Genomic DNA, 14,280 nt, shown 5'->3' on the forward strand with positions numbered 1-14,280 from the left:
GAGGTATGAATTGTCAATTGTTTATCTATAATAACCATTCACTCTCACTTAAAACAATCTTCACCATGAAAACTATAAATCAGTGGTTATGATTATGCTGTAGAGGGTTTTGGCATTCCACTATGATTTGAAAAATGTATTTTATTACAGTTTGGTTCCTTTCTCACCGAGAACAAAATGCACATTTAGGTTGAGTTACAAAGAGGCAATTCTTTCTCTCCCAGAATTTCGCTGTCTATTGTTCATGGACTCGTTCGACTTAAAATATGTTTCAAAAGTTCAATCATGGAGTGGGAATAAAAATATGCTAGAATGCCCTAATTGTACGCATTTACAAACATGTAGTAAAGCAAATATAGCGCTCTGCACCAAGACGCAATCTAATCTCATTAGCACCAATGTCTAGATCGCCATACAATACTTCTCATTGACCCTCACTCGCAACTAGATTTCAGCAATTTATTACGATTTTGTGAAATGAATTTAGATGAGAATGGAAAGAAGAGATTTTTGAAAAATAATCCACATGTTTATGAGATTTTTAGTTCAGACCGTGGTGTGACTGTTTGTGAGATTTTGACGAGAGGATTGGTTTAGAATATTTCTAAAAACCATCAAAGACCTTGGCAAAACTCTGCTATATTTTTAGTTCTTTCAAACAAGGGAAAGACTTATCCTCTTCTTCCTCTCTTGCTCTCCTCTCCCCTATAAGCTGTCTCCTCCCCTAACAAACTCCCAAACAAAGCCTAAGAAAATTCAAGCAGATCACAACAAAATACCTAAAATCTTGTCATTACTAATACACACTTCAACGTCAACATATAATTGATTAATTAGCATTAAGGCTCAGTTAAACGCTACCTTTTGCTATTGGTGTATTAGGTTTTAATCATTGCAGACATTAAAGATAACGTATCATATTATACCCCCAAAAATGTCAACATCCTAGAATAGGGACTCCACCAAATATGAAAGTCACAGGGTGACGACTACAAATAGAAAACTGTGATATAGTTTCTCCAACACATCCACAAACACCATCGGCAAGACTAGTAAACAAGATAATTAAAAGCTTACAAAAACATCTTTAACTTAAATAGAAACAACAAATGACCAGTAATTGAAGCTAGTTCTTCGGTCCAATATCCTTGAGGGCATTAATCTGTTCCTCACCCATAGCAGACATGACAGAAACAACAAGATCTTTTCCCTCAGCAAATCCCTCCTTAATCTGCAACAGAGCAAACAAATGATACATATAAGTAATCAGAAAAAATAGATGCAACAAAGAAAAAATTAGATTTGTGAATCCAGTGGAAAAAATGGAAACCATAAAGATCTGCACAAACCTGAGTGAGGAGAGCATCATCAGTAGGAAGCTTGAGATCATCCTTGGTACCACCACTTTCAGTAAGAAGACTCACCTACAACAAAATCATTTCATAATGAGTCCCAATTCATAAACCATTAACACACTTTATACACCCAATTTTTCTTTCTATCTCTTTCTTCCTATCACATCTCTATCACTTAACCCTCTTCTTTTCCTATCTCTCTAAGTGTCTATACCACTAGGGTGTTCACCAAACATTATCCATTAACAATAACATGAGTTTTGACACATCCACACTTCACTATCTCTTCCATCTCATTTTCACTCAATTTCCATCATATCGCTCTCTTCATTTCCGATCACATCACCTATTATATCACTCATTTATCCATGTTCTCGCGTAATTGAAGTGTGAACATATTTTAGTCCTAATAGCATTTATACAAATTAAAAATACAGAAGAAAAATCAACACCAACAACAACATGGAATGAATTAAAGGAAGGTGTTAAGTTAAACTCACAAATCCATCCTCAGAAATATCAATGAGCTGGTAATCAGTACGAGTCACATGAGGAACCTAACCACGCAAAAAAAAAATCTTAATAACAATTTTCGCAAAAAATAATAAATTAAATCATAATAAGATTAATGGGTATGCAGCAGCATACATCACAATTATGAGAAGAAGGAACAATATCCTCAAGCTTCTTGCCAGTGAAGATATCAATTCCAACAAAGTGGCACTTAGCATGACCGTGCTTCCCAGTCTTGGAAGTGGAAACTTCAACAACCTGCAGTTCAATCAACCAAAAGTGGAACAAATCAAAACCTGAAATTAGGGGAAAATGAAAAATGATAATAAGAATCAAGACGCGAGATCTAAACCTTGCAGGGGCGGTTCTTGATGTTGATGTAGCCGTTTTTGCGGATGGTACCGGCTTGTTGAGGGTAGGTTTTGGAGGCTCCGGCGTCGGCCTTGGACTCGAAATGGTGCTCCTCGTCAGACATGGTGGCGGTTATTGGCGGAGATTGATGGATTTGGAGAAGATGAAGAGCAGAGAGAGGAGCTACCAAAACGAAAATGAGGGTTTCGGCAATTTAGGGTTTTGTTTTAGATTTATTTCTGTCATCTGCGTCAGATGGACGCTGAGTGATACTACTGGGCTTTGGCCCAATAAAAGATTTGAATCTTTGCTTTTTTTTTTTACCAAAAATGTATAAAAAGAAGAAGAGAAATAAATGATCACTTTTGGATTTTTGATAGAAATGGAAATTAAATGAGAATCAGATATTTTTAGTCAATTAAATGATTTATTTTACTTTATTTTAGTGTCAATTTTCACGTCTCAGCACAGTTGGTAGATAGCTGAACTCGTTAATTATTTATTCGATGATTTAATTTGTGCGATGTGTATGAAAAAAGATTTGTTGGTAAAAGTTCATCTACTTAAAGTGAAATTCAAACCTCGGAAGAACAAGTTTCATTGTTGTTTTTAATAAACCTCGGAAAAATTGCAATTGCAAGCCTAGAGCCTGCACTTTTCAACACAACATAGTTCACAATGTGTGCACTAATATAACTTCACATATAATTGTTATGATAAGTTCCTCAATTTCTCAATTTCAACCCAGTGTCATGCTATAATTTAACAGTAAATGTATTGTCATGATTCGCCTCAAAAGTGTTCTACCTTAATAGCTTCACGAGGCATTTCATAAGCATCTTTGGGCCTTGATTTCTTCACACCAGAGGCATTGAACCATACTTTATCAGACTTGTAACTCTCAACAACAACACTAGTGACCTTAACCCAAACCAGAACCTTGGTTTTCATTCCATCTGAAAGAGTGAGCTTCCCCTTTGACAGTGTCCCTTTGACACGATTTGCATATCTCACTATGGACGAGTCCTTGAAGCACACCTCACAAGGGGAGGACAAGTGCACGACCAATTTTCCTTTTGCTTCATCAAATTCATAGCATATTATGTTTCGGGGGAACAGACCAGGTGGAAGATTGTGCTCTCGAAGGAGATCTGGTAAGGGTTTCACTTGGGATTTGCCTATTTAGAAAACACAATAAAAGAAGGTGTCAACAAACAATTTTAATTAGCTAAGGTAAACATTTTTTATTTTTTTTTTTTGAAATGTTAAGGTAAACATTTTGGAAGTTATATTTTATGGGTTGATTTAATACATACCAATACCAATAATGCAACCAACCAAAGTATGGAAGGCTCTAACGAGCCAATCCTAATCCTGTTTGACTGGAGTGTGGTCAAAGATCTTTCTAAAAGTGCAACTATTGAACTTTCAACTTAAAAAATTCAAATTGATTTAAAAAAAAATTAAATTAGTTTTTTAACCACCTCTACTCACACTCATTCAGTCAATGTTATACCAACTTTGAAACTCTAAGTTTAGATTGGTTACTTATTTCTCTAATAGTTTTTAGCCTTATTGTCATTGATTTTTTTTTAGAAAAATTATTTATAAACATCTATATTGTGTTCACATTCAATTGACATATGCAAAGGTTCTAGCGGTAAAAAATCGTCAATATTGTGTTAGTTAAAGAATAAGCTATTAGAAATTTCCATAATGTATTTCTGAAAATACATTCTAAGAACTTCAATGCGGAATGTATTTCTTAAAATGACAATCCCGATTTTAGTTCCAGTAGTTATTTTTGTGGCAATGCACATTATTGGCGGTCAGAACCTGCCACCCATGTCGATTAAGTGACAAACTCGCCAGAGTTTAAATATCTAGGAATGTACTTTTAATAAATATATTTTGGGTTTTAGTTTCGATAGTTGTTTTTGTGACAATGCACATTCCTGACGGTAAAAAATTGCTAGAAAATTCATCAGTTGAGTGACGAACTTGCTAAAGTTTAAATATAAGGGACCACTTTTTTATTTGGAAATGATTTATGAATCCTGGAATAGTATCGACATACATTAGACATACATGTTTCTTCTGGTTTGGGACTGCCAGAAACATGTTTTCACCTTCTTTTTTATAACTCATCGAATTGTAGCGGTTCAAAACCATCACAAACACGTATGTCAATTGAAGGTTTTGTGAGGGTCTACATGTTGGAAGTGTTTTCCGTTATATATCCTATATGATATGATTATGTACCCTAAAATGAAAGCCGCCTAAAGGCTAAAAGTATTCAATATATCCAAAACGTAATGAAAATAGCAAGTACCTTTAAGCTTGTTGATGAAAAGTTTTGCCTTCACTTCAACACTATTTGAGAGAGACTGAAATAGCAAGCACGGTATAAGCATTTCTGAACATTGAATATTAAGAAGTTTACACAGCGATAATTCACCTTTGGAATGATATCAACTAGATAAGGCATACGAAAGGGGAAGATATCTAACAATAAGGTAAATATAACAATTGGAGGCAGAGTGAATGCACACATAGGCATCATAATATGTAAATCATGGCTTTCATATTCAAGTTCAAAAGATATGAACATTGTTAGTGTTACAGAGAGTTACAACATAAGTTGTAAGTGGTAACAAAATCTTGTACTCAACCATTTTTCTATAAAGTAATTTACCCAACCTAACTCAGAAGGAATCAGAAATTCAAGATTTGAAGGTGGTCCTAGACAAATAAAAAATTTCAGACAGAGAAAATTTAGAAGGCAGAGACAAATGCAGAGACATACTGATATGTTGGAAATCTCTTCCTTGGCTTTCTTGGAGATCCAAGAGCTTCCCAGTTTAGTGAGAGCTTTATCCATTTTGCTTTAGCTTTTCTCAGTTTCTCTTGCAGAAAGAAAGGAAGATCGTGCAATTTTAACACTTAGAACAATGTTCAGGACTCTGCATAGGGTGAAGAATTTCAAATAAAAATTCAGATAAAAGTAGAACAACAAATGGAAAACTGAAAATCACTGAAAGTGAGGACAGAACTGTATAATACTCCAATTTTTCTCTCTTTATTTTGGATTACAAAGACTAGAAAATAAAACTTCATTAGTTTTGGCTATGCTTTAATGGTTTTGGCTATGATACCTAAGGAATTGATATGATCCCTTATTGTTAGATGCTTAGCTTGCCGTATAATCTAAATTAACAGCCATTTCTATGCAATTATGATTACAATTGTTGTAGAGGTTGGTGATGTTTCACGTTCAATCGCTCCTTAGCATGAGATGTGATGTGAGGTTCACTATGACATGAAACATGACAAACAAACAATACACCTAAAAGGATTACCAATTAACATTAGCAAGTTTTATCTAAAAAGATTATAACTAGTATTTTTACTAGCTTCTTTATTTTTATTTTTAATTATGAAGGTAACTCATAATCATACGGGTGATAGCTGTGAGACTAATTTCCCGCCTCACAATTAGCACACTTGTATTGATCAACTACACCAACCTACTTTGTTACTAGCTTTTTTATTGATAGCTCTTGTTGAGTCCCACTAGTTCGGTGAGATATTACATTCTTAGTGTGTTTTATGGTTGCTACATTGCTTGAAAATAAGTGTGATATTGTGAAAATGTTATTTTGTAAAAGTCCTGGATTGAAAAGAATTGATACTTAAGTGTGTTCCGATTGTGACTCACTTATTTTTTCTAGGAAGCTACCTGATGCATGATTTACCATTTTGCTTAAAGCCACCATGTCAAGGCTTTCAAATGTTGTGCAGCTAGATATAAAGAAATTTGATGAACGAATTAATTTTGTCTGGTGAAAAATATAAGTCAATGATATGTTGATAAGATCAATATTACACATGACATTGAAAATTAACATACAAGTGCGATTTGTATGTGTTTGCTAAGAATATTCTTATATTCTTGCAAATGTGCAAAATATGCCGCATCCAAGAACTTTGAGAGAAGCTCAAAGGGTTATATCCAAAGTATAACATCTCAAATCAAATGATGTTGAAGAACATTTTCACAATTTACACATTGATGATAATATAAAATGTCTTTGATCATCTCAATTCTCACAAGGGTATAGTCTCTGAATTAGAAGTTATTGGAATTAATATTGATGATGAAGGTAAAGCGTTAAGACCTAAATGGTCTAACTTTTCATCTTCCTATGACCATATCAAAATATTTTGTTGTATAGAAAAGAAACTTTGAGTTTTAAAGTAGTTAGTAAAATTATTTCTGAATAAATGTCACTGAAAAGTGATGATAACACTTCATTAAACCCAATATTGACAGCTAGAGGAAGGTCTTAATTATGAAAAGAATATGACAAACTAGAAATGTGGAAAGTCTCGGCCGGGTGGAGCATTATCAGACAAAGTCTCTAGCAAATGTTAGAAATGTCTCCCTCATTATATATGAGAGACTGGGAGAGCATAATCGTCTCTAAAATGAGAAGAGTATGCTCATATATTATCCATGGAAAATGATGTTGCTTTCGGATTTAGAATAGTGTACAAGCTTTTATTGGCATTGATGTTATGCGTGTGATGAGATAACGCCAATGACCAGAAAACTTCCAAAAAAAGATATTTAAGAACGATAAAACTCTTCCTAACAAGCATTTAACGTAGACATCTACTTAAACTAGAATAACTTGGTATGATTGTATCAGTTGATCCTACGTGCGGCTTGTGATACAAGCAAAGGTACCATTCCGTATATTCTAAACCACAATCCAACATCTAACAGACAGTTGATAAAAAATAAAATAAAATAACCAGACGAGTATCTCCATGGGAATGAAGAAATTCAGAGGGCGATGGTGTTCCCTCATACTTCAGCACACAACAACTGTTTTTTTACTTTACACTTGACAATTCCTAGGTAGAAGAACCAAACAAGAATAATTCATCCAGGGCCATACTCCATGACAAGTTCACAGCATAGTGGAATCCGCAATGCAAAAACAATAACACAACTTCCAATACAAACCCCCTTCATGACAAGTTTCATATTTTTGTCTTCACTCATCCTAATCCCCCTGCTTTTTTCTCCACTTTCCTCACAATCTTACATGCTCTCCACAATTTACAGGTACCAACTTATCTTCTCTGATATTGCTTCTTCCATTTTTCACAATAGGACTTTACATAGATATTCCCTCATGACATATCTTTTATTTAATTTCACTTTTTTCTTTGTCATTTTTTCAATGTTCAGATTATAAAGTGGAGATTTTGGGGTACTTTGACTTTCTTGGGACACTGGTGTCTGGAGGTACATACATTTTCTGTTCTGCAAAATCATGGGCAGTGAGATTGATACTAAGTCAATTGAACCGGTCCGGAGTACTGCAGTCTCTCTGTTTGGAGATAAAGGTGATCACAAGAGATATCACTCTACAAGAACTAAGGTAAGATAAGTAATTAGGAATGAAGTTCCTGAGTGAGAATCTTTAATTTGAAGTCATAACTCATTTGAAAGTACCTTGAGTCAGTTTCAAATACAAATATACAATTAATATGCAGTACGTACACTTCGTTATGACTTAGAACAATATTATTGATAGTATATAGGTCTATCTCATATGTACTTTGTACCATGTACAAATGTCTATACTTTTAACCAAGAAGTGTATATGTGTAAGCATATCATCTCGTTAAAATTAACCTCTCAATGCATGTTTAGTTTAGCGTTGGTAGAAATAATTTTGGATAGAATGATTTTGACAAAATCAATTATTGTAGAAGTGAATTGAAACTGATTGATTTATGTTTGGATACGTTTACTATAAAAGTGATTTCTATAGGAAAATAATTGAAATGTCTTGTAAGAAGAGCTAAAAGGACTTCCATGTTAACTCAAAAGCTTGGTCTTTTTGCTTTGGTCTCAACATGATTTTTTCAGCCAGAAGTGCTTCTATGAATTTCACAAAAACATGTTCTGATGATGAAAAACCATCTCAGAGAAGCGTTTAATGGATGAGGAATGTGAAACCAAACATATAATTATTATTCTTTCTCATTATGGTTGATATACTTGTTTGCCAGAATGATTGTGAAAAGGAGCTTGAGGAGTTGACAAAGGAATTGGCCAACTGCAAGGTACAATTAGAAGCAAAACAAAGTGCACACATGCAAACACTTCTTAAGCAAGAGCACAACCAAAAGATGATACAAGAGTTGTCTATCCTGCTGAAGAAATCTGATATTGAAAGGAACAAGTACATGAATGAATGCTCAGAGGGAAGAACTTACAAAGATGAACTTGAATCCAAGAAGAAAAAGATTGCTGATCTGCACTTGGAAACTGCAATGTTCCAGGACCAGCTTTCACATGTTTTAAGTGAATTGAAGGCCACTCAAAGGGAACTGCTTAAGAAAGATACAGAGATTGTTGCTGCTAGAGATTCAGAACTGAAAGCTTTAACAAATCTGGAAGAGTTGGAAACCGCTTTGAAGGTTGAAAAGGAACAGAAAGAAGAACTAGTGCAGCAAGTGAAAGAGCTTAATGAAGTCATTCACAGGTCAAAACTTGCTGCCATTGTAAATGAGGAAGAGATGTTTGCTATAGTGTCTGAGAGAGACCAGAAAATTGAGTCAGCAACAAAAGCTACTGCTCAATTACAACAACAGGTAGAAGACATGAAAGAGCATATAAAAATGCTAAAGCAAGATAATGAAGCACTTTTTTCAACTAAGGTTTCTGGTTCAAATTCCATAAACAACTTAAACATTGACATGGAGCTAAAGGAAAGACAGATCATGGAGCAATCTGTTTACATTGAGAAATTAGAAATGGAACTAAATCAATTGAAAAAAGAGCTTAGTAGTGCAAAGGAGGAAATGAATGGATTGAATATTTCTAATGAATCATTCACAAGTGAGTTGAAAGCAATTAATGGGAGAGACGTTGGAGCACAGGTGGAGATTGCACTGCTGAAATCTCAGCTTCAGGAGCAAAGGTTTGCTTACAAGAATGGATGTGATGATGACATTCAAACTGAGAAGGCAATTCAAGTTGAAAACCAGTTTGAAATATCATTCATGAAGAAGGAGCTTGAAAATGCATCAGCTAAAATTGCAGAGTTCAGGGCGCGTGCCGAACAAGCTATTAGCAGAGCTGAGTTAGCAGAAAATGGTAAAGCAGCATTGGAGGAGAGAATAAGGAGACACAAGGAAAACAGGCTGAGAAGGAAGGCTGCTCTAAGTGCACTTAAGGAAGAATCTACTCCTAAACCATTTAGTCCTTCCACTTCATATGGAACACCTGGATCATACCAGCCATTAGGTAAGGTTCTCAATATGAGGTTGTAAAAAGTTGTTTACTTTATTAATCTACTATGTGACTTTTGCCTCTTGTCAGTTACAACTAGTTTTGCTATTCCTGCAATATGTAGCAGGATCAGTGGTTTGGTATATTTTGTATTGCATATATTTGTATCTTATCTTAAAGACAGTATAAGTGAAAGAGCAATCCTATTTTCACATCACTCAGTTTACACCCTCACTTACATAGGCAAAAGTAGGAAGACTTTAAGGGCGCGTTTGAAATAGCTTATTAGTATTTGAGCTAGCGTTAAGTTCAACATCAATGGGTAGATGATTGTGGGTTTTGCAGCCAGCTATGGTGGAGTGCTGAGAAATAATACAGGACATTGGGTCTTAGGATTTTGTAGGAACTTGGCTAATTTTGTTTGTTGTGCGAATGTTCTCCTTTCAAAGTTGTCGATTGTGTCTACGGCTTTAGATATCGTAGCTTGAAAATCCTTCAAAACATTATTGAGAGTGATTCTCTTAAGGCTATTCAGCTTATTGTTTCAGAAACAGATGATTCACACCTCTACATTGATTTCGTTTAGTCTATCCGTCAGAAGATTCAAGATCATTTTCAGCATATTGCGGATTATTTGGTGTATGTTGGGCGTCGTTTGATGTCCGACAATTGTCCAGGCTGTTGTCTTCTTTTGTTTTTGCTCCTACTTAGCAGCTGAAAATATGCCCTAATTTTAGTATTTATGCATATTTTGGTTAGTCTAGGATAACATTTTACATTGGCACAATTCTATTCATCTTTTTTTTTGGTAAAAATTATTTGTTTTTACATGCATATCCCAAAGGGCTTCCTACGGCTATGAAGCCCAATTTGTTTTTTGTCAAAGGCTATGAAGCCTAATTCATTCTGGTAGTTTAGAAACATGGTTTAGTTCGACAAAAAAAATATGGTTTAGTTGGGCCGATAACAAAACAATAAAATAATTTACGCTACCCTTGGAGATTTTTTAGTCACTTTCCAAGCTATCTCGTTTATTTATTTTATTTTTGGCGATAATACATATTTATGTCACATAAGACAAACTATTATATTCATCTTTAATTTAAATTAAATTAAAATTATATTTTCTGATGTGACAGAAAATAATTGAGTGCTTGTGTAAAAAAAAGTTTACAGTGAAAGTATATCCACCATTATCTCTAGATATTAATGTAGAGTTTCATCAAGGTCACACAAAAAAACTATTATTGGTTCAGGGAAATGACATATAAGAAGATATTTTGTCCAAATGCTTTATATTATTTATATTTAGCAAGTCAGAGAGACAAGTCTTGAGTCCCCATTTGACCATATGAAAAAGGCAAAACATACCTTCCTTCCTGCCTCAGCAAGTAAATGGACGGCATGGACTCACGTTTTTGGGATTTCAATTTCCACAAGCGTGTGCGCTGGCTGGTCAATTGCTGCAAATAATACCTCTATTTGAACAATTAATGAACAAAATGTCTTTAGATTTTCGTTGATTTTAATGTGGATTTATATTAAAGTTAATGTTTCAAAAATTATTTCTCCAATTTACATTAAATTTAACGTGACACATTTTAATTTTTCATTTGATATCTTGAGATATGAGAAATCATGTTTACATTGTCTCTTACACAAATTACACCAAATGCGTTCAAATTCATATGGGTCTTCTCTGAAAAACGGAATAGGGTTTCAGATTTCACTTCTAGAAGATTTGCACCGGGAAGAGAAACTCAATATTTTTCTATTAGCTTATTATACATGCTACTAATATTTTTCTGAAGCACTCATTTTAATTTTATGTTAACTTTTCGGAAGTATTGGCAGATGAGAGAGAAAACAAAGAAAATGTTTTATTGGTTTAATCAAACAAAAAATTGACTTATACTTTTATTAAAAATCTCAAAAAATGAACTGTGATATACTTTTTTTAACAAGAGGAAAATTAAAAGCTAGAAATCAAGACTAGCTAATAGCACCCAGAAACAAGGACGCAAAAATTGTGATATACTTTAATTGAATTTCTATGAATTTTTTTTTTTGAAAGAACTAGTTAATATTAATTTAATTTTTAATTAATGTGAGAGTTCATGCACATGAGTTCATGAGAAAACAATTAACTACGTGGTTTGATGAGATTTAAGATTAAGTATTCACTTTCCATTTCAAAATGAGTGTTATTTTCGTTGTTTTACTTATTTTTAAAAATAGTTGTTTTAAAAATTTAAGAATACTTATCACACATTCTTTCATCTATACCATAATTTAATATAATATATTTCACTTACCACATTATATTTTCACTATCACAATTTTCATCAATTACCTAACAAATAACTTTAGTTTTTTTTCTTTAATGTAACTTGAGTTTAAATAAGTGTATTTCAATCAAATTATATTAAGTGATGAGTTATTAAATGTGTATGTCATTTTGGAATGGAGGAGAAAAATTTAATAAGAGAAAATGACACAATTATCTCAAAAAAAGAAAAGAAATTTTAAATCAAACTTGACTCCGTGGTTGCCTTGGTATCTATCGATCCAAATGATGTCAATCACACGCTAGGATGGGACATGGTTTATATTTGGACGTGTAAGCAGGTTTTGTTTCATTTGCAAAGTCAACAATTTAATACATTAAATATTAGTAACACGTGTGCGGATAAGAGAGGTACTACTACCCAATCAAATCAAATGCATAGGGTTTCTTCATACCACTTGATTAATTAATTTTTTTTAAGGATAGTAATATTAAAACGAAAGATCAATTTCCTTTTTCCTACTTGTATTGGGTTGAAGTAGCCATTATACTTCATTTTAATATATTTCTCATTACCTATTAAAAAAAAATAGGGCGCACCAAGGTCCTTACATCATCCATGACTAAAGGCGCAAAAAAACTAGAGAACTTCATCAATCCAAACTGAATCTCCAAAGTCCCTAGCGCACCTAGCTAGCCAAATGGTCAGTAACCTTATTACCCGTTCCAAGAACAAAATAAGAGCAACTCATCTTCTTCTTATGCCAAGCATCATATAATACCTTGCAATATGTTTCCAAGCTAACACCCGGAAGCCAAGCTCCAAAGCCAACAACACTGCCCATCGAAACACCACTGCTTCAGCCAAGAGAGAAGAGAGAGCTAACATTTTCAAATGTCATCAGTATTGTCACTAACCAGCTCATTTATAAGTTGGTAGTTATTTTAAATTTTCTTATTCTAATATTGATCATTTATTGTTACTCTTAGTCTATGACATATCATAAATTTTTGTCTTCTAAACATCCTAGAGAGGGCTTGAAGAAGCCTCATTTTTATTTTGCATCAAGTTTTTTTTTTTTTTTTTTTTTTACATTTTAAATCAAGTTGAACTTAAGATATTACATATTTTTATCATTTCGACTATTTATATATACAACTACTTTCTATCCACTCAATTTTCACCAATCTTCTTGTTCTTTTAAAAATAGAACTCCAAGCACCTTTGATCTTTGAACGGTGGATATGGGCTCAACAACGCTCTAGTGGTGACAACGGTATCCACGACGGAGTTTGGCAGAGCACAACATGAGATGTACCTTCAAAATGAACTTTGATGCTCGAACTAACTTTTTGATCAGAGAGCGAAGTTCAAAGTCTAGAAAAATATCCACATAGAAAAAGATGAACAATGTTTATGTAAATAAATGATCAAATGTATTTATAAGCATGGTAAGACCTGCAATTGAGACACTTAGCCTTAATGAAGCCTTTGTGTAAGACTTCCAAAATGACGGTTACACTTGAGAGTGTACCTGGATAAGCTTCACAAGTGGGTTTAAAGGGGGTTACTGAATTTTTTTGATATAATTTATTGTAAAATATGTTTGACTCATTCCGAGGAATAAGGTCAGAAGAAAATATTCTCCTTATTACATAGGGGGTAAAGGAATAGTCATCACTCTATGAGCCAGAGGCCAAAAGTCAAACTCCGCCAACCTCGGTTCTGACCAAATCAAGAAGGAGTCATTAAATGCACAACCCAAGTAATATTCAACTCTTGAGCGACATCCTCACCATAAACTAAGGAAGTTCCTTGGGGAAACCAACTATCTTCTCAGGCTTTAACACATCTCTCATTACCAGTACGCCAGGCTCCACCCTCTCTCTTGACTTGACCCGCCTTATAAATACTACTCCAAACACGTAAGAAGGTCAATTTTTCGTTGCCTGTAAGAAGTTACTCTAAGAAAAGACTGTGTATGAGAGTAAACTTGTAAATGTCGTATTGCACTAAAGTTACCCGTTTAGTAATTTTCTCTATTCTTACACTCCCTCAATTTTAAAATGGTTATTGTTTTAGCTTTTCACATATTTTTCAAAATGATTGTTGTTTTATGAATTCAAGACTATTTATTACATTTTCTTCCATTTATAGTCTCATTTAATGTTATATCTCTCACCTACCACTTCATTTTGCCACCTATATATCACAATTCTCACAAATTACTTACTTCCTTCATTCCAAAACTATTGTTGTTTTAGCTTTTATGTTTTTTTTTTCCAATTGTTGTTTTACAAATCCAAAATATTTTATCTCATTTTCTTTCATTCGTCCCTGAAATTGTACGGGGAATCAAAATAAGTATCTGAATTTTTTTTTTCATGAAATGTAATCCCTAGAATTTTTTTAACCAAATTGAGTCCCTACTCGTGTTTCAGACTTATGTGGCTCAATT

General features: G+C 33.7%; 3 protein-coding genes across 4 annotated transcripts; 1 reads left to right on the forward strand and 2 right to left on the reverse strand.

Annotated features, from left to right (window-relative positions):
- Positions 1-901: 901 nt before the first annotated feature.
- LOC130714614 (eukaryotic translation initiation factor 5A-4-like) lies at positions 902-2,439 on the reverse strand. Its single transcript, XM_057564525.1, has 5 exons — positions 2,221-2,439; positions 2,004-2,126; positions 1,856-1,912; positions 1,350-1,424; positions 902-1,231 (listed from the first exon to the last, which is right to left on the reverse strand). Exons 1-5 carry the CDS (start codon positions 2,341-2,343, stop codon positions 1,127-1,129), a joined length of 483 nt encoding a protein of 160 aa, XP_057420508.1. The 5' UTR covers positions 2,344-2,439; the 3' UTR covers positions 902-1,126.
- LOC130714613 (uncharacterized protein At5g01610-like) lies at positions 2,249-5,428 on the reverse strand. Of its 2 annotated transcripts, none has more exons than XM_057564524.1 (4): positions 5,375-5,428; positions 5,026-5,182; positions 4,552-4,606; positions 2,249-3,397 (listed from the first exon to the last, which is right to left on the reverse strand). In XM_057564524.1, exons 2-4 carry the CDS (start codon positions 5,098-5,100, stop codon positions 3,012-3,014), a joined length of 516 nt encoding a protein of 171 aa, XP_057420507.1. In that variant the 5' UTR covers positions 5,101-5,182; positions 5,375-5,428; the 3' UTR covers positions 2,249-3,011. The 2 variants fall into 2 exon arrangements, with proteins under 2 accessions (XP_057420507.1, XP_057420506.1); XM_057564523.1 differs by having other exon boundaries at positions 5,273-5,412.
- A 1,615-nt stretch (positions 5,429-7,043) lies between these two features.
- Positions 7,044-9,751, forward strand: LOC130713549 (WEB family protein At1g12150-like). The gene is made up of 3 exons (XM_057563320.1): positions 7,044-7,353; positions 7,480-7,672; positions 8,310-9,751. The coding sequence occupies exons 2-3, from the start codon at positions 7,565-7,567 to the stop codon at positions 9,573-9,575; spliced, it is 1,374 nt and encodes a 457-aa protein (XP_057419303.1). The 5' UTR covers positions 7,044-7,353; positions 7,480-7,564; the 3' UTR covers positions 9,576-9,751.
- The last annotated feature ends 4,529 nt before the right edge of the window (positions 9,752-14,280 follow it).

The sequence above is a fragment of the Lotus japonicus genome, chromosome 4 (assembly GCF_012489685.1).
Source record: "Lotus japonicus ecotype B-129 chromosome 4, LjGifu_v1.2".
NCBI classification, from domain to species: Eukaryota; Viridiplantae; Streptophyta; class Magnoliopsida; order Fabales; family Fabaceae; genus Lotus; species Lotus japonicus.